At 53.4% G+C, this 20,782-nt stretch overlaps 1 protein-coding gene across 5 annotated transcripts in view; it reads right to left on the reverse strand.

The window, feature by feature from the left end:
- Positions 1-303: 303 nt before the first annotated feature.
- Positions 304-20,782, reverse strand: part of Rgs3 (regulator of G protein signaling 3) — a 122,801-nt gene continuing 102,322 nt past the window's right edge. For 4 of the 5 annotated variants that reach the window (XM_032903143.1, XM_032903152.1, XM_032903178.1 and 1 more), the window contains 6 exons: positions 12,562-13,638; positions 6,033-6,094; positions 3,278-3,379; positions 2,953-3,014; positions 2,173-2,339; positions 304-1,247 (listed from right to left, as the gene is read on the reverse strand). In XM_032903143.1, coding sequence (XP_032759034.1) covers positions 1,062-1,247; positions 2,173-2,339; positions 2,953-3,014; positions 3,278-3,379; positions 6,033-6,094; positions 12,562-13,638 — 1,656 coding nt within the window. In that variant the 3' untranslated portion in view covers positions 304-1,061. Of the gene's footprint in view, positions 1,248-2,172; positions 2,340-2,952; positions 3,015-3,277; positions 3,380-3,474; positions 3,706-6,032; positions 6,095-12,561; positions 13,639-20,782 lie in introns of those variants that run through there. The other variant, XM_032903197.1, reaches the window with a different exon arrangement.

Consider the following 20,782-nt stretch of genomic DNA (forward strand, 5'->3'; position numbering starts at 1 on the left):
CTTCAGTTAGACTCTGTCTCTGCTACTTGCTGCCTCAGGATCTTACCCAAGTCACCAGACTTTCTTCACTGTCCTCTTTTGGAAACTGAGGGTAGATGCCAAGAACCCCAGAAGCATGTGGCCCCGCAGAGGAAGCAGCCCTCCCCAGGGAAGCAGTGCCCTCCGCCCTCCCGGAGGAGCCGGCAGGTGGTGGCAGGAAAGAAGTATCAGTTGGAGTGACCTTGCACCTCCCAGGCCTCCTGACCCAGACATCCACGAAGGCTGGAGACCAGGACTACACAGAGACCAGGAATACACAGAGAATGAGAATAACACAGGCCTTTTATTTGCCCCCAGCACTTGTTTCTGTGTGGCCGGAGGGCACTATGCTTTCCCAGATCTCTTGGGTACCCAGGGTGGGTGCCAGATTTCTGCAGCATCCCCTCCAAGGTCATGTCAGTCTAGAAGGCCCAGCTGCCGCCACTGGTTCCTGGGACCAGCAATGCCCTGAAACTGTAAGATGGTGACCACACCTCCAGGCGGCCTTCTCAAGGCCTTGGGTAAGACATTGCACTTGTAAGTTAAGAAAACTGACAGGGTGAGGGCTCTCCTATTACCGTTCATCTGCCAAGCATCCAACTACTGTTTAAATAAATAAAACTCAATGGGGAAAGGTCTGGGCTGTGAGGCCCAACAGCCCCCCAGGTTGGACCCTGAGCCCAGGCCTGGGCCTCCTATCCCAACCCCAGCCAGTTCTCAAAGGAACTTGGTCAGCGCAAAGACTCCATTATCTCCAAAGCAGGGAGCCACAGCTCCCGATCCGGCTCCTCCAGGGCCCTGACCTGCCAGGGCCCTTGGTCCCCTCGTACCAGGACGTTAAGGACCCGATGCGGCTGGTCCTCCTACTTCCTGTAGTGGCCTGGGTCTCTCTCGGCCCAGGCCTCGAATTCAAATGTCCATCTGTCTGTCCGGAGACACAGCCTCTGGGGGCTTACTTGTCCCCTCCGTCACAGGGAAGGGAGGCGGGTGGGCAGGGAGCCCGCTCCGCTTGGTGTGAACGCTGAGCTGGATACTGGTGGTCCCTAGAGCGGGGGACTCATCTTCTTCTGGTTAATGAGGTCCAGGTAGAGGTCAGAGCGGAGGAAGCGAGGGTAAGAGTCCTTTTCCATGAGCCCGAAGATACGTTTTTGTGCCAGGTCAAAGCAGCCTCGGGTGATGCTCTGCAGGTTCTCCTTAGTGTGTTCTCGTGTGTACGAGTCCAGGTTTACCTGTGGAGTCACAGAGGGACATGGTCAGGGCTGGCTGACTGGAGGCCACGTACCCGGGAGGCACTCCAGCCTCTTCTGTATCAGATGACATTACAAGGGGCCACGAGACCTGGATTTGTCAAGTGCTGCTGGTGATGCCACTCCTGGGGTCAGGCTGCTGAGGTTCACAGGCTAGCTGCCTTGAGATAGCGCCCTTCCCCCCGACACTGCCCCTCTGCTGCCTTTCTGTATATGGGTTAGAAGGAGCTTTTGCTGAGAGCTGCGAGCCCTAGGCCTGCGTGCCCACACAGTGGAGACTCAGCGGGAATGAGCTTTGCTGATCAGACTCTTCATCTTGTGTGTGGCTGTGTGTGTGTCTGTGTATGTGCACACACAGGTGCACATGGATGTGGAGGCTAGAAGACAGCCTCGACAGTTATTTCCTCAGATGCCATCCACATTACCTGAAGACAGGATCTCTCACTGACCTGGGTCTCACCAATGAAGCTAGACTGGCCGGTGGTGAGCCTGAGGGAATCCTCCTGTTTGCCTCCTCAGAGGGGATTACAAGCATGTACCTCAAAACACTTGGCCTGTGTGTTACATGGGTTCTGGGGACCCAGCTTGGGCCTTTATGCTTGCAAAGCAAGCCCTTGACCTAAAGTGAGCTGTTGCCCCAGCGCGGGCTCTCTTTCATTTCCAAAATAAGAATAACATCTGGAGTTGAGAATGCCATTTGAAGTTAAACACAGGAGCTCCTAAAGAACTCAGCATGTGCCAAGCGCACAGTAGTGTCTAACTAGGCCATTTGTCATGGAATCAACATTCTGTTCACTGGGCCACCTGGCAGGCTAGAGGCTGTAAGAGTCATTGGGGTGGCCTCTTCCCTTCCTGAGCTGCTGGCTGCCTCCTTGCAGCAGAAAGGTTCCTGGGCCGGGGGTCTTACCTCCTTGCAAGCCTGGATCGCGATGAACTCAGCGAAGATCTTCTTGGCTTTGGCTGCCATCTTGGACTGCGATTTGACCTTCTTGAAATCCTCACAAGCCAGCCAAAACTCCAGGTTCTCCTCACTGAACTCTGTGCGAAGGAAGGCCTGGAACACTTCTAAGCCATCTGTGAGAGGGGAGACCAGGCCGGAGTGAGAGGCAGTCTGCCTTGCCTGCCCTTAGCACCCCACCATGCACCTCCTCCAAGAGCCTTGAGAGGGGACATGCTGGGAATGGAACAAGGAGTTTCTCCCACCCACAGAGCAATGGAGAGATGGATACAGTCCTAGCCCTGTGGATGTCTTGTTGGGGCCTTGGTCTGGCTTTCCCCCCTATCTACACCCCAGTGTCATCCTCTGTAAAATAAAGATTATCAATCCCATCTCCTGGAGCCCTGCAAAGATCCAAGGGGACCTTACCCCGGAGGAGACAGCCACACTTGGCCCAGTGTGAGCCCTCAGTACACAGAAATGTTTGGCCTTATTCTGAGAATATGGTCTGAGCACACAGGTCCCAACGGCCTTTGGTAGGCAGGGCTGGCTCCCACAGGCAGGGAGGGGCTGGCAGGAGCCAACCCAAAGGCTAAACTAAGGACCTTCGTGTGCCCTGCCGGAACGGCAACTACCTGGGACTAGGAGACAGTCAGGGCACTTCTGGCGAACACTCTGGAGGTTGAGTTACAGAAAGAGGGGTGGGGTGGTAAGAAGGAAGGGGGAGGCAGAGTGGCTGACCCTACTCACATTTATGAAGCAGCAGCTTTTCCAGGGACTCGCTCCACTTGAGGGCTTCCTCAGAGGTAGGCCTGAAGGTGAGGGGAGGAACGCATAAGGACCAGAACCTGGGTAGCTACTCTACTTCTAACTCCCACACTGCCGCCTGGCCTTCTCCCCCGGGACAGCAGCTTCTAGAAGGAGTTGCTTGCTGGACACCAGGTTCCCCCAACAACAGCTTCCACCACCTTGTAGCAGGATCCAGTAGACAAAGCCCCTTCCCTACCACCACTGCCTGTTCCTACTCTTTCAAGCCAGAGTTCCCCCAAAGTCCCAGGATGCACAGGGTACCTACTTGAAGGACTTGGTTGTCTTGTCTGCCTTGCCGGCTGGCTGGGCCCCAGGAGATTCATTCCGCCGCCTGAAGATGGCCAGCTTATTCTTCATATCCTTGGCTCTGGAAGCAGAGAAGAGGGTTGATCAGCTTAGTCCACACCAACCCCTGCAAACTTGGGGCACAGGAGGCCGTGGGCTGGAGCGAGGGGCACCTACTCCTTCATGGTGTGCCGCCTCTGTAGGTTGCCATTGCGCGTGAGGTACATGCCTCGGAGCATCTCTGAGGAGTGCCCCCACCTTGAGACTTGGGATGGTGTGAACTGAGCGGTCTCTGGCTCCTGCCTCCCACCGGGTTCCTAGGCTTCGAGGTAAATGTGCACCGCAGAGAGCCGGAGCCCCTGCGCGCGCGCTCACTCTGTCTCTGGAATCCTGGCCAGGATGACTGGACTTGAGGCACAAGCCCGGCTGGGACTTAGACAGGCGGAGCCAGGAAATGGGAGGGACCGGGGTAGGGGGGGGGAGCAGAGAAAAACAGCCCTGCTGGCCAACCCAGAGAGGCAGCGTGAAAGGGGCATGTGTTTGCAGAGGACAGCCCCTGGGGCCAGCCCCCGGCAGAAAGCCAGACCCAGTTATTTGTGACCCACCTCCCTTGTTACCGTGGCAACAGGAGGGGGGGCAAGTCAGCAAATTGCTGGGCAGGAAAGAGGGAGGGAAGGAGGCTCTGCCCACCGGGGTGGCAGGACTGGCTATTTTTAGCCAAAAACCATTTTTAGCAAGGCTGCTCCTCCCAGAGGCAGATTTTAGCCCTCAGGAAGCTGCTGGTGAAAAAAGGGTTAAAGGCCCCTTGTTCTACTTCACACCCCAGTCTGTGATCCCTGGCCAGCCCCCGTGAGCTTTTCACTGCTAACAAACAGGGCAAGTCTTAGTAGTTCTAAGCTTGAATAACCTAAAGTATGAATGCTCTAAACTTGTGGGGTGGTGGTGGTGGGGTGTTGTGGATCGTTGGACAATTACTTAATTTCTACATATTTAGTTTCGTGATTGAATAATCTTTTTTCATTTTTGGTCTCCGTAATTCTGAGATGTAAAATGCTGACTGAACTCAAAGATCCAAAAAGAGAATTCATCATCCAAATCGCAAAGCCAAGTAAACTTAATTAAACGTTCTAGCTTGTGCACGTTTCTCCTTCTGAAGCTACTCAAGCCTAAATGCTCCAGTCAGTACCTCCGAGATGGTGTGTGGCGCTATACCTGGTAGAGGCTGGCAGCTCGGCTCTGGAGGCTGAGTCAAACTTAAGCTCCCACGTCTGCTGAGTTCAGCCCCTTAGCCAATCTGGAGGTCAAATTTCCTGCCTGTCTAACTAGGATGATACGCCTGCTACTTGGGAGTCCAGGGCTCTGGGGTGAGGCAGGTATGCAGTGCCTGGCACAAAGGTGCTGGGACCTTAGAAGCTGCAGTCACACCTGTCCTGGGGTTTAGGGGCAGCAGCCTAGAGATGGGGCCTGACCCTCTGCAATAGGTTCTAAGCCAAGGAATCCAGAGACCAGTAGCTCTCTGCGTCAGGATAGGAGCCCCAAGGCAGAGTAGTCTCCCATTTGGGCTCCCATTCCTTTGCTACGGAGGCTGGACAAGTGAACTCACCTCTTCATAAGTCTGTTTTCTTTTGAAAATGAGGATGTGGCACATGAAAAGGGTATGCAAAGGAAGACTAGTGGTCAAGTTTACATTGGATCACCTACACAAAGCATATAGAACCCCCGGTACAATGAACACTGGCTACTGTGTCCCTATCAGATACTAAGTCCTGTCTAAGCTTTTAGGAATGTGAACCCCAGACATTCAAAAGACGATGCCTACTATTAGAGGCAGCTACAGAGCATGGGTCTGAGGCAGCTGCAGAACTCTGGACACCCACCCTCCACAGCCACCTAATGCTCTCCCAGGTACTCTCCGTCTGGCTGTCGCTCTGGCATTGTGTGGATACCTCCTTCCAGTTCCCATCCACCCAGACTGCAGCTAAATGGGGAATGTCGTGCAGAGGATTGCTGCCTGTGTACTTCACTACCTCAGGCTGCAGTCTGAGAGAAGCCCAGCCTGTGATGTTGCTGCTAAAAACAGGAGAGGGCACAGAAGCCGGAGAAAATGAGTTCATAGACCAGCAGGCTCCAGCCTAGGTCTGTGCTAGGGAAGAGGGTCACTAAAGGCACCATGCCCAGGGAAGACGTCTGTCTTCTTCCCCCAGTTCCAATTCCTTCTTATCTGTGAGTGCCCCAAAGAATTCTCTCTGTAGCTCTTCTCCTCTGGAGCCTCAAGACTGAAGGTTTGAGGAAACCTAATGAGAGCACTGCCTATCCCTCACAACCCAGAGACCTTGTTAACTGGCACCAGAAATAAACCTTCACAAGGGTCGGGAGCCTGGGCTGGCCTGGTATAGTGTAGCTAGGCCAGCAGCGCCCCCTCCTGGCCATGCATGAGGCCACTAGTTTTCAGGAAGTCCAGAAAACTTGTCAGTTCAGCTCTTTGTATGCCAAGGACTTTTCTACATCACTACTTGGCTCAGAGGCTAGGCTGGGCCAGGGTTACTTAGTTCCTGCCTAGTTCTAAGAAAGTAAATTCTCAAGATACTGATGATTTATCCTGAGTCTTCAATATCTCACTGCTCCTTAGTATCTGTCTGGGGGTGTGGGTGGGGATGGGGTGCAACCCTTACTTCTCCCAAGTCTGGGAAAGAAGAGAAGGATGCCAGGAAACAATCGGGATCTTCCCAACCTACATGTTTTTGCTCTTTCTCTTCCGGGAGGCTTCATCGTCATCTGCGAGGTCAGTCCCACTCATCTGCAGAGAAAACAGAGATACAATGTTGTCTGGGTACCCAGAGGCTGCCGCCCAAGCCCAGGACACAGGGCTCCAGCAGCCTGCAAGCAGCCCCGGTGAGCCCCAGTGCTCCATCCATGGCAGAGCTCCCAGATCAAGCAGTAGGCTTCTTCCTGGCTTGTGGGGAGAAGCAGAGGGACAGTTTTCACAGGGAACAGAGTATTGCTTCAGACATCCTGGCTGGCAGGTGAGCAGAAATCCAGACTTCTGGTGTGTAGTTTGGCTGGTCACTGCCCCTTTCTGATTCTCCATTCCTCGGTTTCCACAACCAAGCCCTGATGGATAGCCCAGGACTCTGGGTCTAAGGAGACTGAGAGCATCCTCTTGCCTTAAAGCATTCCAGGGCTCCCTAGTACTCTTGGGACAGCATCTAAACTCCCCTCACACCAGAGTATCTATTATAGGGCCTGGCACAACCAGGTGCCACATGGATGGTTAATCTCCAGACTAGCACCTGTTCTAGGAGTCCCCTCCTCCAACCCAGCCCAGTAGCGATTTTGCTGTTGTCCTTGTCGACAATCCTGACTCTCCTTCTCGACAATCCTGACTCTCCTTCTTAAGGTAAGACATAGATTAAGACACCTCTGCCAAGCAACTCCAATGTCTCCGTCCCCAGGAAGTCTTTCCCGCCCTTTTTATCTCTTTTAAAGTCCCCACCACACCCAAAATGACTCGTCACAACCCTCCTCTGCTTGGCCCTGAGTTTTCCATAGGAAGCCTCAAACAGACTGGTCACCTTCAAATGGTCAGCATGGTAGGAGCACACATTTGTCAGATAAATACATCAGAGAAGATGCAGCCTGGGACACTGCATCTAGGAGTCGTCACTGCTAGATCCAGGGCCTCTAGTTTCATCCCTGTGTTCCACTACAACCTGCAGAGTCTATAGCCCCAGCTCCCTGACTTTGCCTGGACCGTACCTCCTGCTGAGAGGCCCCCTCTCTCTTGTGTCCTCCATCGCCTCCTAGCCTTATACCCCTTCATCTAGCTTCTGTCTCATTAATCCTTCTAGAAAGTCCATAGAGGCTCCTCACTTGCCCGGAAGAACACTGACCAACCAATTGACAGAATCCGCCCATGTAAATCAAGAGGCTGTCCACCAGAGGGCACAGCACTCAAGTGCCAAAATGGCACAAGGTTAATGTTTCCGAGGAAAGACTCAGGAAAGACTGCCTCCTTCCTGAAATAGTTGACGCACCAGATCCGAGGAACTTGTGTGTGTACGTGCACCCAGGGGTACACCACGTGTGGGGCCAGGCCCCAGCACATGAGCTGCTTCTACCAACTTGGAAGACTTTTTGTTGTTGTTGTTTTGGTGACAGTGGATGCCCAGGATCGGTCAAGTGCCAAAACCGGCAGACGATTCACCAGGATGAAGTGTGGATCCCCAGTCACGGGCAGTCTTGGCACCCAAGGCGCCCTCAACAGTTCACCGCTGTGCCTGTCCCACAGAGACACACACAGGCTGCAGTGCTCGGGAGGCCCCCACCCGTGGGAAAGGACCCACAGAGCTGGGTTTCCTCCCATTCTAACCTCAGCTTCCGCACTTTATCAGCCCCACACAATGGGCCTGGGGACCACTCCCGCCAGCCGCCACCCCCAGTCTCTACACTGCTGGGAAATGGGCTCTTCCTTCCACCACTGGGCGTGGGGTGGGGTCATCTTCAGGAGGGACCAGTCCTAGTGGGAAGCTCTGACCCCGGGTCTCAGCTTTCAGGCAAATTGGAAACCTCAGCAAAGGGGGGAGGGGGCTGCAACCAGGAAGACCAAAAACTGAGCCAGAAGGCAGGATCCTCCTGGACCCTAGCGCTTCTTCAATATCCCGACTGGCTGAAGCCTTGGGTCTTTGGAGGTGCCAGCATGGCCCCCAAGATCCTCTTCCTTCAGCTGCAACAAGGCCGTCCAGGGCCCTGCTGGCAAAAGGAGGGGTACCTTCTTCTACCAGTCCCTACCCCTCCTCGGTGTTTCTGCCCTACTGAATGCTGAAATGAGCCTGGAGTCACTGGCCCTCCCTGAACTCGAGCAGGGATCCCCGGGGCCTGCCTGGCCTCACCCTGCCACCTCCGGGACTGAGAGCTCACAGTCTCCCGGAATAATAACTATAATTCTTATTGTCATTACCACTATAATTAGAGCCATGATTAAGAGTGTAGCTTCTAAACAGCCTGGATTTGAATCCTAGCTCAATCCCACATTAGCTAATTGACCTTATGTGTTCCCTCTGCTTGCCGCATCTGCTCCCTTCATTGGTAAAACGAGGGCTAGAGCTGGACCCCGCCTCACAGGGCTGCTGTGAGTGAACAAAAGCAAAGGGCTGATGATAAGGGGGGTGGGGGGTGGTGGCTGTCAATATCCATCAGCTATTTCCAGGAGCATGCACCAGGCACTGTGCTCAAGTCTGTAGGCATCGATGATCTCATCCAATCCCCAAACACCATTTGCTACTGTTTTTCCTGGCTGGCAGCTGGGGAAACTGAGGCTTAGAGTGGTATAACTTGCCAGGGCTCTTTGAGCTAGCAAGATGCAGAGAATTTGACGTCTAACATCAAAGGCCAATGGGGTTTGAGGGCTCCTCTGTGAGCAGGACCCCACCTTGTTTCCCCTCTTGGTCCTGGTCTGACTCCTGGGTCATGTGGCCATGTGTGGCTGCCAAACTGGGTCCTGTGTGACCACGTGGCAATGGTAGTCTGTTCACTAAACCTATTTAGGCATAGGGTATTGGAATGTAGGGAATATCTTTAGGATTTTTTTTTTTTTAAATAGAAGCCTAGAAAGTATCATCCCACCCTGGAGACCATGGGCATTTTAGAGTCCTTTTATCTGATCTTTTGTGACCTTGGTCGGGACTACCATAGCAACCCTGCAATGGGGCAGAGCGCCATCGTTTGAGTTTTCCTCGATGTCAAAGAAAGGCCAGACAAGGCTGAAGTATCGAAGTCCTATGCTCACTCACAGTTTTACCTAGTGAGGCACCTCTAGAGAACATCCACTGAGCTGGGCCTCCAGGGTTCTGGCAGCAGGGGGCGCCATAAGCCATGTTGGCTCCACACCGGGGCCAAGCCCAGTAAAAGCTCCACGGGAAAGCCTCGTGGTTCCCTGACTCTCTGGACCTGTGAAGGCACCAAGTCCAAGCGTTATGTGTGGTTCTAAGATATGAGTCACAGAAGACTCTGCTCAGGGCACATGGGCAGGATGTCAGCGTGGGGCAAAGAGCACAATGTGACTGCCACCCTGTAGCAGGTAGCCCGTGCTCAGAGACGTACAGCAGCGCAAGCAACTCTGCCTGACCTCCCTGGCTCTCACATCATTACAAGATCACGGTGCAGTGCTACGGGCTCTTAGACTCTCTGATCTAGAGTTCTATATCCCGGAAAACTTCCCAGTCCCGTTTGATAAAGAGGAGCTGGTGCTCCTAGAAGCGACTTGACCGAGTTCGGGAAGGAGGCAGAGCTGGGACTGGAATGGGTCTACTTGTCTCCACAGCTGATGACTTCACCCTCTCTTCTTCACATCGGGAGCCAGGCACAAACCGGGAGGGTATAAGTCATGAGGAGCACACACTCGCCTCTCCCTCTGTCAGGCTCTTATCAGTTTGGGACCTGAGGGATAACCCGGGGCTGAGCCACGTGACTCATTGAAGACTTTTAGCCCCTCCCACTGAGAAGAGCACCAGCAGCGCGGCGGGGTAGCTTTGGCCTCTTGCACTTGAAAGGCTGAGGCAGGAGAACAGTCAAGGGTTCAAGGTCAGATACACAATGGGTTCTGAAATCCTACTTCAGAAAAATTAGCAATGCTGTGGGGTTATGAAGGTCAGAACAGCGCTCCACCTCCGTGTCCATCATCTCAGCAACGTGATAACCATTCATGGAGGACCCAGTGGAAACTAAGTGGCAGATCCGGCCTTAAGCCCCTGCATCAGGCTACCTGAGCCTCCCAGCGATGCCCTGGAGTAGTTACCATGACCACTCCAGTGAGGACACAGGCCCAGAGAACGCAAGGGCTAGCCCAAGGGGCATTTGAGTCTGGGTTTCACGTCTCCTTGCCCTGCTGGGTTTCTGACTGTAGCTGGAGGCTAGAGAGGGAAAGGGTGATGAACTTCCTGCGGAGTGGAAGCCACGTGTGTTCTAGAATGGCCCAAACACACTAGGAACAGCCCCTGGGGGCCCTGACAGCCTAAGTCACTCAAGCCTGAGAAATGAAGTATCAAAGAGGAAGTGACAGTGGGGACCGGACAGTGAGCAGCACAGAGCTGAGGCAGGAGGGACCTGGTACAGACCTAGATTCCCAGGTGTGGCATCTGTCCTCAGGAACTGGGGTCACCCGAATGGAGGGCCAAGTTGGAACGCATGCATGGATGTGTGTTAACTTCCCTGCATATAAATATTTGTGTTGGAGCAAGGATGGTGAAAGAAACAGAAACAAGAAAGGGTGGGGTTAAGCGGGAGGCAGGCTGTGGAGGCCTAACATAGGTGGTTGGGCCCTTGGTCCTCAGCCGCACTGGAGAGAAGGGCAGCTAGGCCTGATCTTTGTGATTGTAGTAGCTGTCTCGGGGACTGGCCTAAGGTGGTAATGGTGGCAATCAAACTTAGGCAGGTATCATAATCCTCAGAGCACTTGTTCTAACTGCAGGGTCTGGGTACTAGCGCTGGAAATTCTGGTTCCAGAGAGCTGGGCTGGGGAGGAGAAGTCACAAGGTGTAAGTTCCCAACCCCTGGGAACTTACAGATGAGGAAACAGAGCTACCCACAAGCCCTGGGAGTGTATAGCCCCAGAGTAGTTCAAGGCCCTTTTGGCCTGACCAACTTCCTGTAGAAAATTGTCTTTCAAGATGCCAGGTCTGTAGTATTTGTCAGAGATTACAAAGCTGCAAAGTGAGCTGGAATCTATTAGTGATGTCTGCCTTGGGTTTGGCTAGGGAGTGGCAGTAACTATGTCGCCTGCCTGTATTCTATACTTTGCTCTTGCCTTATCCTCCATTTATCCTAAATGTACTTGACTTTCCGGGTTCCACCGTGGGCATCTTTTTCTAGGTTTTCTGTTCGGTCCCAGGGTCTGGTCTCTCCTAAACTTTTGGATCTCTGAGCCTCACACAGTTGTCATAACAACGCTCTAGCATCACAGATGCTCTTCAGTGTAAAGGAGCAGAAGCAGGGCTCCCTGAGGGCTTCTTCCAAAGTGTGCTGTCAGTCATATCCAGTTCATCCCCACCCACTCGGGACACGGAGTGCTATTAAGCCCTACTTTTCAGGGAAGGAAAGCAAGTCTCAGAGGAGCTGGTGACTCACTCGAGGCCACACAATAGGTAAGGGTTAGAACTTAGGCTCAGACTGCCTGCCGGACTTAAAGGCCACGGTGTGGTTTGTTCTGCTAGGCTAAGTCCCCAGCCCACACAGAAAGCCCTTTCTTTCTCCTCCCTAGCTGAGATCAGCTCCGCTGCTCCTGCAGCCCCTGCCATGGTACAGAACACAGGGCCTGGCACAAAGCAGAAAACCCATAAACATCGGTTTGCATGTTTATAAACATGTGAGCAAGGCAAACAGCAGAGTCCTTATGAGCTCTAGTCTTGGAGTCTGACACTAATTCTGCTTCAGACAACTTGTAAACGGTGTGATCTGGGTCAAGTTATAGAACTTCTCTGGGACTCAGATTTCTTATCTGTGAAATGGGCCCAAAATACTCTCTAGAGCCCAGAGTTGCTGGCAGATTAATGTGTTGATAGAAATTGATAGAAATATGCCGGTTTTGTTGTTAGCTAATAGATTTATAGACTGGCCAGGCCTGAATCAGATCTAAATTGTAATATGGGGGTGGGGGAGAGTGTATGTGTGGAGATTAGAGGATAAACCTGGGCCGGGTGCCAGGCCTTGCCTTTTACCCTGTTAAGATAGGGTTGTTCTTTCACTGTTTGTTACTTCTGATTCCTATGAGTTTCTGGTGATTCTCACACCTCTGCCCCGACACCTTGCCTTAAGAATATTCAGATTGTGGAGCTGCATTACCTTATCCAGCTCTATGTGGACTCCGGGAAATCAAACTCAGGCCTTCACACTTGCCAGGCAAGTCCTCTGCCCACTAAGCCATCTCCTCAGCCCTGCAAGGCTTTGCTTTTCCAGATGCTATCTCACGACTTTTTAAGTCAAAATGCACGATGTTCTGAACTCAACCACACCTTCTCTGCCTTCGGCAGGGACCATAGGACAATGGAGCTGGGAGAATACAACGTCTGAGGGTGTGGTTTCTCCTTGACACCCCGAGGCCTCAGTTTTGTCTTCTATCAAATGGGCAGGCAGAAGGTTCACTGGGAAGTCTCTCAAGGAGCAAGGATGGAGCGGGGTTGTGATTCCTGTGGCCACTATAACTGCCCTCTGAATCTTACAGACTTGCCCTTCAACCATCCCCTGGCCCCAGCCCCACCCCGCTCTTCTTACCTTCCTGTGCCCAGTGAAGAACAGGGAGAGGTGGTGCATGGAGCCTCCATTACGACCCAGTTCTTTTTTGAGGGTGCGGGGAGAAGGGATGGCCCAGGTGGATGTGGTGCCCTCACCATCAGAGCAGTGTAGGGTGGTGTCAGAGGCAAAGCAGGGCCCACGGGCCTCCTGCAGCAGGCTGCCCTCGCTGTGCGTCCGGCGCCGCAGCGAGTTCTGCACACGCAACGAGAGGCCGCCCTCGGCGCCCTGGCCAGTCTCAATCAGGCTGCTGCGCTTGGCCTCATTACGATCCCCGTAGTTGTCATCGCTGGTGTCGTCCTCCTCATCTTCCTCCCCTTCTTCCCCTTCCTCTCCCTCTTCTGCATCCTCATCCTCACCAGAGCTGCCTCCATGGGCTCCGTCCTGCTGGCTGTAGGCACTATCCAGGCGGACCTCGGGGATCACAAAATTAGGTCTGGAGGCTGAAGGTGCACCTGCAGTGGCTGCGGGTAGCTCCCCGGGGCTGATGGTCTGCTCAGCAAGGGCCTTCTCTGATAGGGAGCCCTGGCTGGGAGGTGACTCCTGAGAGGGTAGAACATTCTGATCGGAGGCAGAGGATTCTGGGATAGCAGGGGGCTCTTGACTGAGCAGAGGGTCCTGGCTTGTAGACTCTTGACCAGCAGGAAGTCCCTGGCAAGATGGGACTTCTGTGGTTGGAGAGGATCCCTGGCCTGGTGGGGAGTCCTTGCTTGTTGAGGTTTCTGGGCTTTGAGGGGGTTTTTGGCAGGTTGCTATGTCTTCGCTGGATGGTGACTCTGGGCCAGGAACAGCTTCTTGGCCTGAAAAGGACTCCTTCCTGGGTGGGAGGTCTTGTCCTGCAGGAAGCTCCTGGCTGGGAGAGGGGTCTTTGCTGGGTGGGAGTTCTTGTCCTGCAGGAAGCTCCTGGCTGGGAGAGGGGTCTTTGCTGGGTGGGAGTTCTTGTCCTGGAGGCAGCTCCTGGCTGGGAGAGGGGTCTTTGCTGGGTGTGCGTTCCTCAGCATCTGGCCCCTTCCCCTCGACCAGGGGCATCTCCTTCTCATCTGCCTCTGTCTCAAACATCTGCAGCAAAAGAGGAAGGAAGGCTCAGAGAAGTAATACTGGAGATATCTGCTGGTCTGTGGGGACCACACCAGCCCAGACTCCCTCTCTCTGCATGGGAAGTCCTCATCTGTCTCTGTGTGTAAAGGACACCAGGAAGCCTCTCTCTGCCTTCGTGAACCAGAACTAAACCCAAGCCACCACGCTGGAACTGTCAGCATGGAACAGTCTTGAATCTCCCCAGAGGGTCACCCCACCAGAACCGACAATTAAAACAAGGACCCAAGTGAATCAGACAAACAAGAATTTGCTCTAAATGTTGAGCGTATATTTGAAACCAGTCAACTGAGTGAAAACCAGAGCTTTCAAAGGTTGCTCAACATCTGGAATGATCGGGTATCACAGGCACTTGGAACCTCACTGAGGGGTTACCCACCTAGTGTGAGAACCTCAGGAAAAAAAAGGATGAATGAATGAATGAATGATGAAAAAAAGCAAAAACAGCATTATTTCCTACCTTTTACCAATGGAAAGAGCCTTGGGGATTCTTACTGGGTTCTGACAGAATTCATTTGCAAAGAAAGACCCTGTCCTCTAACAGGAGTGTGAGATGTTGTTGTCTCAGAGGAAGCAGTGTCCAGAGAACATAGAGAAAGTCATAAGTGACCGTCCCCAGTGCTCCATGCATATATAGGAGGAAGCAGGCCTTAGGCCTGGGTGAGGCTTGGTTGTACTCAAGGGCTTGGAATGTAGCCGCTAGATCTACTTAGAGCCCAGTTTTCATTTTTCAAACAGCTATGTCCTCACAAATCTAATGAACCCAGAAACCACCTAGGCATATACCCTGAGACACTTTAGCACATGGGAAAGTATTCTCGGTGCACACTGGTACAGAGCCCAAACACAAGGTACCCCAGTGGATGAGCTCTGACTTCTGCTGTAGAAATCACGGTGGTCATCTGATGGACAAGGAACTCAGCCCCAAGAGCAACAAGCTAACCACCCTCGTTACTGTCCACTTTCCCGGATACAAAAAGGCCAAGCCTGAAGGTGGTGAGCACAGTGAAGCTCCAGGTAGGCCGCTCCACTTGGGAGTACAGTGAGTCGTCCGTGATTCCAGACAGCTTCTGGGTGCTGCGCACACAGGACAGAGGTCACAGGGATCAACAGAGCGGATGTGAAAGTACACCGGGAAGAGCCCCCGTCTAGGTGCATGAAAATGAAAATGTCCGTTTCCGGCAGAGGAAACGGAAGCAGCCAAGGACTATGACCTGGCCCTGGTCCGAGGAGACACCCCAAGGACGTAGTTCCTAGGCCAAAGATGGGCACCAGTAACTCCATATAACTTCCATTCCTGGAGACTCCTGGAGCCAACCAGGAGATGGCTACTTAGGGACCCCTCAGAACCTAAAGCATCAGTCATCCTAAATCCCCACAGCTTAGACAAGTGGTTCTCAACCTGTGGATCTCGACCCCCTAGGGGTCAAAAGACCCTTTTACAGGGGCTGCCTAGGAGCATTACAAAACACATATTTCCAGTGCTCTGAGGAACTGAGACACCTCTCCTGTATCTGTCTCTGGGCAGCCGCCCACAGCTGGAACTGTATTACAGCCTAGGAGTGTGGTGATGGCCTGTGTCGTGTCTGTTCATGATGGCTCTAGAGGGAAACTCTGAACCCAGAGCATCCCTACAGAGCTGTAGACGCAAACACCCAGGATTTAAGTTTGCCTCCTGCTCCAGATTGTGAAGAAACTCAGGGCCTGAGCTTTGACCTCTGCAGGCTGTTCCCAAGTGGAAGGGGAGATCATCCAGGAACAGACAGGAGTCTGGCATGCTAAGCAGTGAGCCTCAATGGCTGGTCAAAGTTACCATGAACAATTTGGAGGCTAGGCTGGAACCAGGGCACCAAATCTGGCTCCCTTCTTTGTAAATCTGCTTCTGATCTTAACCTGAGTACCATCACCAAATCCTGGCCTGAGTACAAAATCCATCACCAAATCTTGGCCTGAGTACCAAACCCATCACCTGTCTGCAAGGCATTATCTGCATCAGAAAGCCAATTTTCCTGCAGTAAAGTCATGGTACCCCACATTTACACACACACACACACACACACACACACACACACACACACACACACACACACCCCTCTCCCACAACCAGACCTCCATCTGCCTCTTATTGTCCTGGGAAAAGATGGAGGGAAACAGCTGCTGGGTGCCCTCAGGGCCCAGCACAGAATGACACTAACAAAGGATTCAAGTGACTTTCCCCTTTCCTGGGGGCCTTGGGGAAGGGCCTAGACCTGTCCCACAGGTGCCAATTGGCAGAGCTGGCCCTATCCCCTTGGGGGGAAGTGCAGCAACAAGCCCCAAACCAGAAATGCAAGTCAGCCTGCCTCTGTCAACTCAGCCCTAGTCTGAGGCCAAACCAAACAAAACCAGGAGGGGAAGTGCTGCTGCAGAAGGGGTGCCTGTCCCCAGAGGGCCCTACCCTGAGGATCATCCAGGAAGTCACCAGAGCTGAAGGACTTTCAGACAGCCAGGTGGTTATGCGCTCCAATGCTCCCTTCAGACTCTGGCTTTGGTACAGTGGGGCCCACCTTTTAGCTGTGCTACTTAATCTCTCCTTTTCTCTAGCTGAGCCTAGGGAGGCCACACAGGTCTCACAGGATGCCCTCCCCCCCATCCCTAGCCCAGGAGACACACTGATGCAATGGCCACTTATTAGGGGTCTCGCTCTAAAGATGGGGGGCAGAGGCCTGAGACCATGAGACAATTACCTAAGAAAGCTGAGACTCATGCAAGATTAGCACCATGTCTCCTGTCCCAGGTGTCTCATATGCTGGGGGAGGGAGCAGGTTGTGAGTATGCCTGGAGCCCATCTACAAAAGTCAATGCTTTGCAGACAGGGCCTAGAACTCCTCATTCTATGCCAAGCCCCCAGGCTGGATCTCTGTGTACTGTGACCACTGTGGGCAGGTTTGGTCAGGCCAGTGTTCCTGGGAGAGCTAGCTGGGGTGGTAGCGGCTTGAGGGCATACTCTAGAGAAGCTTCCAAGAAACCTGAGAACCCCAGAAATCTGGAATGGCAGGAGGGGATACAGAGATGGCAAAAGGGAGAGAGGTGCGAGGATAAATGGCAGGGTAGATCGTACTGAGAATGGCATGGGTGTAGGTGTCTATGTAGAACCAGCTCTGGGTGATGCTGGGAGGGCCTGGGGGAAGGATACATCTATTCATTTATTCACAGGCACTGGAGGGCCACAGGGAACAAGGACATAGACCTCCAGGAAGAAATAAAACAGAGGCTAGACAAGCAATGTGTTGAGCGCTCTAGTAAAGGAAGTACGGGTAGTGGGCAACCACATAATTTGGAAAGTGCTGCTATAGGATGGGGTGACAAGAATCCACCAGGGTGCTCGGGGAAGGCTAGCCTGCTCTGACAGGGCATTAGATCCCAAGCATAACAGGGGGTTGCTGCCCCACCTCCCCGAGTGTCAGTGTCCCTCCAGGTCTGTATCCCTCCATGTATCAAGTCTTTGGCGAGGCTGGAGCAGGGTTAATTCTGTCCTTGTCTCGCCTGCTAGCAGCCACAGGAAATGAGCCAGGCCCTCTAAATGGAGCCATTGCCCATTGCCTAATCAAATCCTCTCCCAAATGCAATCCAGAGCTTGGATCAGGCTGGGGAAGGGTGGTATCGACAATGCCCAGAAGCTCCTGCTCACACCAGCTGTGGTTGCTGACCTCAGACGCCCACCAGCTCCCTAGGGGAAGGACCCCGCTCAGTCCCATACAGCTGCTGACTGCGGAGCCATCCCCGTTGACCCCACAGGCAACCTGGGGCTCTCATGCCGATGATTCAGCGAGGCCCTCAGATGTCAGGCACAGCCTATGCCCTCAGAAACCACTTCCTGCTCCGGGAGTGGGGGTGCTGGTGTTCGCCTCTGTCTCAGGTTGGGCCTCCCATAAGTCGGACTGTTTCGGAAAGAATGCAGGTTGGAAAGCCAGAAAGCTGGGGCTATAGTCATTAGTTACAGACATGAGATCTCTGGCTACCTGCTTTTTTCTGCCACGGTACAGGGAGGCCAGGGAAGCACTTGTAGAGACAGGAACTTGTCCAACCCTAGGAGAGGCCCTCGGAGCTCTTGCCAGGCTGTGGGCCTCCAGGCTTCATTTTTATACCGGGCTTTTGGTCACTGCGTCTCCAGCTTCCACCTCCCTGGCTTGACACTCACTTCCACCATCCTCAGATACTCAACCCAAACCGAGCTCCCCCATCCAGCCTCAGCTGGCTCCTCTAGGACTGGCTTTGACACAGAGCCCAGAGCCCCGAATGCTGCCTCTGCCACCAGCTCAGTCTCCACACCACTGTCTTCTAGACCCCAACTCATCAGCCTGGTCAAAGTCTGGGAGGTTAGTGACAAGCCCTCACAGTGGTGACAGCCTTGGACACCGAACCTGCTTCATTCTTTCTGGCTGGGGGACCCTGAGCTTAGCCTCACTGCACCTCTGTATCTTCAGTTATGAGATTAAGAACAACTCGTTGTGTTGCTAGAAAAATGAATGAGCTATGGTGTGTCCGGAATTCAATACTGTGTGGCCATGTGAGTAGCCAGTACATGCTAACTATGACCACCCCTAACATTGCTGGGCTTGGAACTTGCCCAACGATTTCCTCTGACTGATCCACTGAACCCTGCTCTGCTCCAGGTCGTTCCTCTTAGCCCTGCACCTCTCTGATGTACCATCCACTTCCCGTCCGGAGCACCCCCTGCGTTTTCAGGCTACCCCTCTCCTGAGGCTAGATTCTATCGGTTGCTTTTACCCAAGCCTTACAGAACTCTGCAGCCAAACACTGTCCCAGGCTCATTGGACACAACTGTGCTTTCAGGGTAGAAGGGAAGAAAAGACATTAACCAAGGCGACACTGGAAAAAGGACAAGATTAACACCTGCCACTGCCTCCTGTGTAGAGGAGAGCTGTCTTGCTGTGAGGAGAAGTTGGATATGGGGAGGCCCTTGTTGATGCCACAGAGGGCAGGGAAGGTTCACTCAGAGGAGGAGGACCAAGCAACCTATGGGAAAAGCTTAAGGAAGGTCATATGACATGCGGCTCGAGGACAGAGTTGGAGATCACTTCCTAGATATAAACCCATTAAGCTCCAACAGCTTCGTGTGGCCCAGACTGAATGCATTCTGAGTTCATTGCTCCTCTGAGCCCTGTGGGGTTGTCACTACCAGTCGCTCAAATCAAATCTGGTACATCATTCTCTCGTCTGAATCTTTCACTACCACTCCGGACCCCGAGGCCAGTCACCAGATCCTCGGGATGGTCCCTCATCAAACTTCAGGCAACCCTCAGGCAAGCGGCAGGCTGAGCGCAGGGGACAGAGGGCAAAGCGGAAGGAACACTGCCTTCTGCTCAATTCCCAAAACTGTGCTGGAGAACAAAACCTATTGATTCTCCTTTTTAAAGAATCTTTCTACTCTCTCTGCATCTACACCACGTCGTTAACCCTGATCCGAGGGCTGTGGAACTCCCAGGGGCAGTCCAAGTCCCCCTGGCTATTCTCTGTGCCACGCTGGAAAAACCGTCTCGTGGGAGTCCGACTTACGACTTCTCTAGTTATAACTCTCAGGGGACCCCACAGTGCCTCTCCAAAGCCAAACTCACCCGGGAAGACCCTGTGAGCTTCCATTAGATCTCCACCAGAAGGTCTCTGATATGGGCTCCAGGCATCTATGCTAGGGCCTGGGCTACACTTCCCAGTGGCCAGGCATGTCCTTCCTTCACTTATCAAGACTGGGCCCTGGCTTATTCCCTATCCCCCATCCTCTAGAGTAACCCAGAAAATGCTTACAGAGCCCAACCGTGTGCCAAGGCCTGTGCCAAGGCACCGGAGCCAAACAGCAGCAAGATCCACCCCTGTCTTGGAGGAGCCAGCTCTGTGGAGGAGAGACTGGGATGAAGAACCAGGCCAAGCTCTCCTCTCCCCACCCCAGCCCTGCCCTAGGGGCTGTGGGAGCTGAGGCAGCAAGAAAGGTAGGAGAGGCTTATGGAGGAGGAACTAGGGGAGGCAAAGGAGCTCCACGATGCAGCTGGAGACGTGTAAACTACTGGAGAGGGCTGCGCTTTGACGGGGCAGGGGTCTGCATGTGCAGAGGGATCCCCGCCTCACTGTGGAAGCAGCGTTCGCTCATGGGACCGTGTCCTAGCGTCCCTAGCTGCTTTCCTCACGACTTCTTCTGCTCGTTTTACTTTTTGATCTTTTCGCAAGTTACTTGACCTCTGAGTCTATTTATTTTCAGAATGGGGCCAGTAATCTGACCTCCTAGGGTTGCTGGAAGTGACTGAATACAAGTAAAGGTGGGTCACGGTGGCGGGTGAACAGCGGTGCTCAATCAACAATCCCCAATCCCACTGTGGTCATCATGATCCATTTCCGCCATCTCTACAGCCGCCTTCCTGATCCCTCCAGAGCTGAGTGGACACCGTTTTCAGGGTAAGATTCTGGTTCCTACAAATGCCCAGGCCCCGCCCTATGGGGCCACCACCAGTGCCCTGGTCTCTAACTGCAGCATAGTCTCCTGACCCGCCCTATTCTGTTTTCATCCTTTCCCCTAAGATCCCTCCCTGCCTCTCTACTTACCTCTAAGCTTCCACATCCCTTGAGGTAGAGCTGGATAGGGAGAGACTGACCTGATCCTTCACCTGTGTTTCTCCCCCAGAGACCTGGCACCTCCAGGGCAGGAATGGATCTTGTTGGCCTTTGGCACTAGTGCCTGGCACAGGCCTTGGCATGTGGCTGGGCTCTGTAGGCATTTGCTGAGTAACTCTGAGGGGTGAGGGTAAGAAGTGAGACAGGGCTTTGATCCTCATGAGCCAAAGCAGGGCCTTCCTAGACCACAAAGACAGCCCAGGGGAGGCCCTGGCAAGGGAAGCTAGAGCTGCCTAGGGCCCTTCAGCAGGGCATTTGAGGGAACAGTGGGCTCACAAGGACACACAGGAGAAGGTACCTGAAGCAGTAGAGCTATAAGCATGCACCCGCATGCACACACACGGCATACAGATACACACACACACACACACACACTTACTTCAATGCCTTCTCTTTCTGTTACCCTATTACGGCCTTTCTTGTCCTCTTTTGCTTCCTTTCTTCC

Source organism: Rattus rattus, chromosome 1 (genome assembly GCF_011064425.1).
Source record: "Rattus rattus isolate New Zealand chromosome 1, Rrattus_CSIRO_v1, whole genome shotgun sequence".
In the NCBI taxonomy this organism is placed as follows: Eukaryota; Metazoa; Chordata; class Mammalia; order Rodentia; family Muridae; genus Rattus; species Rattus rattus.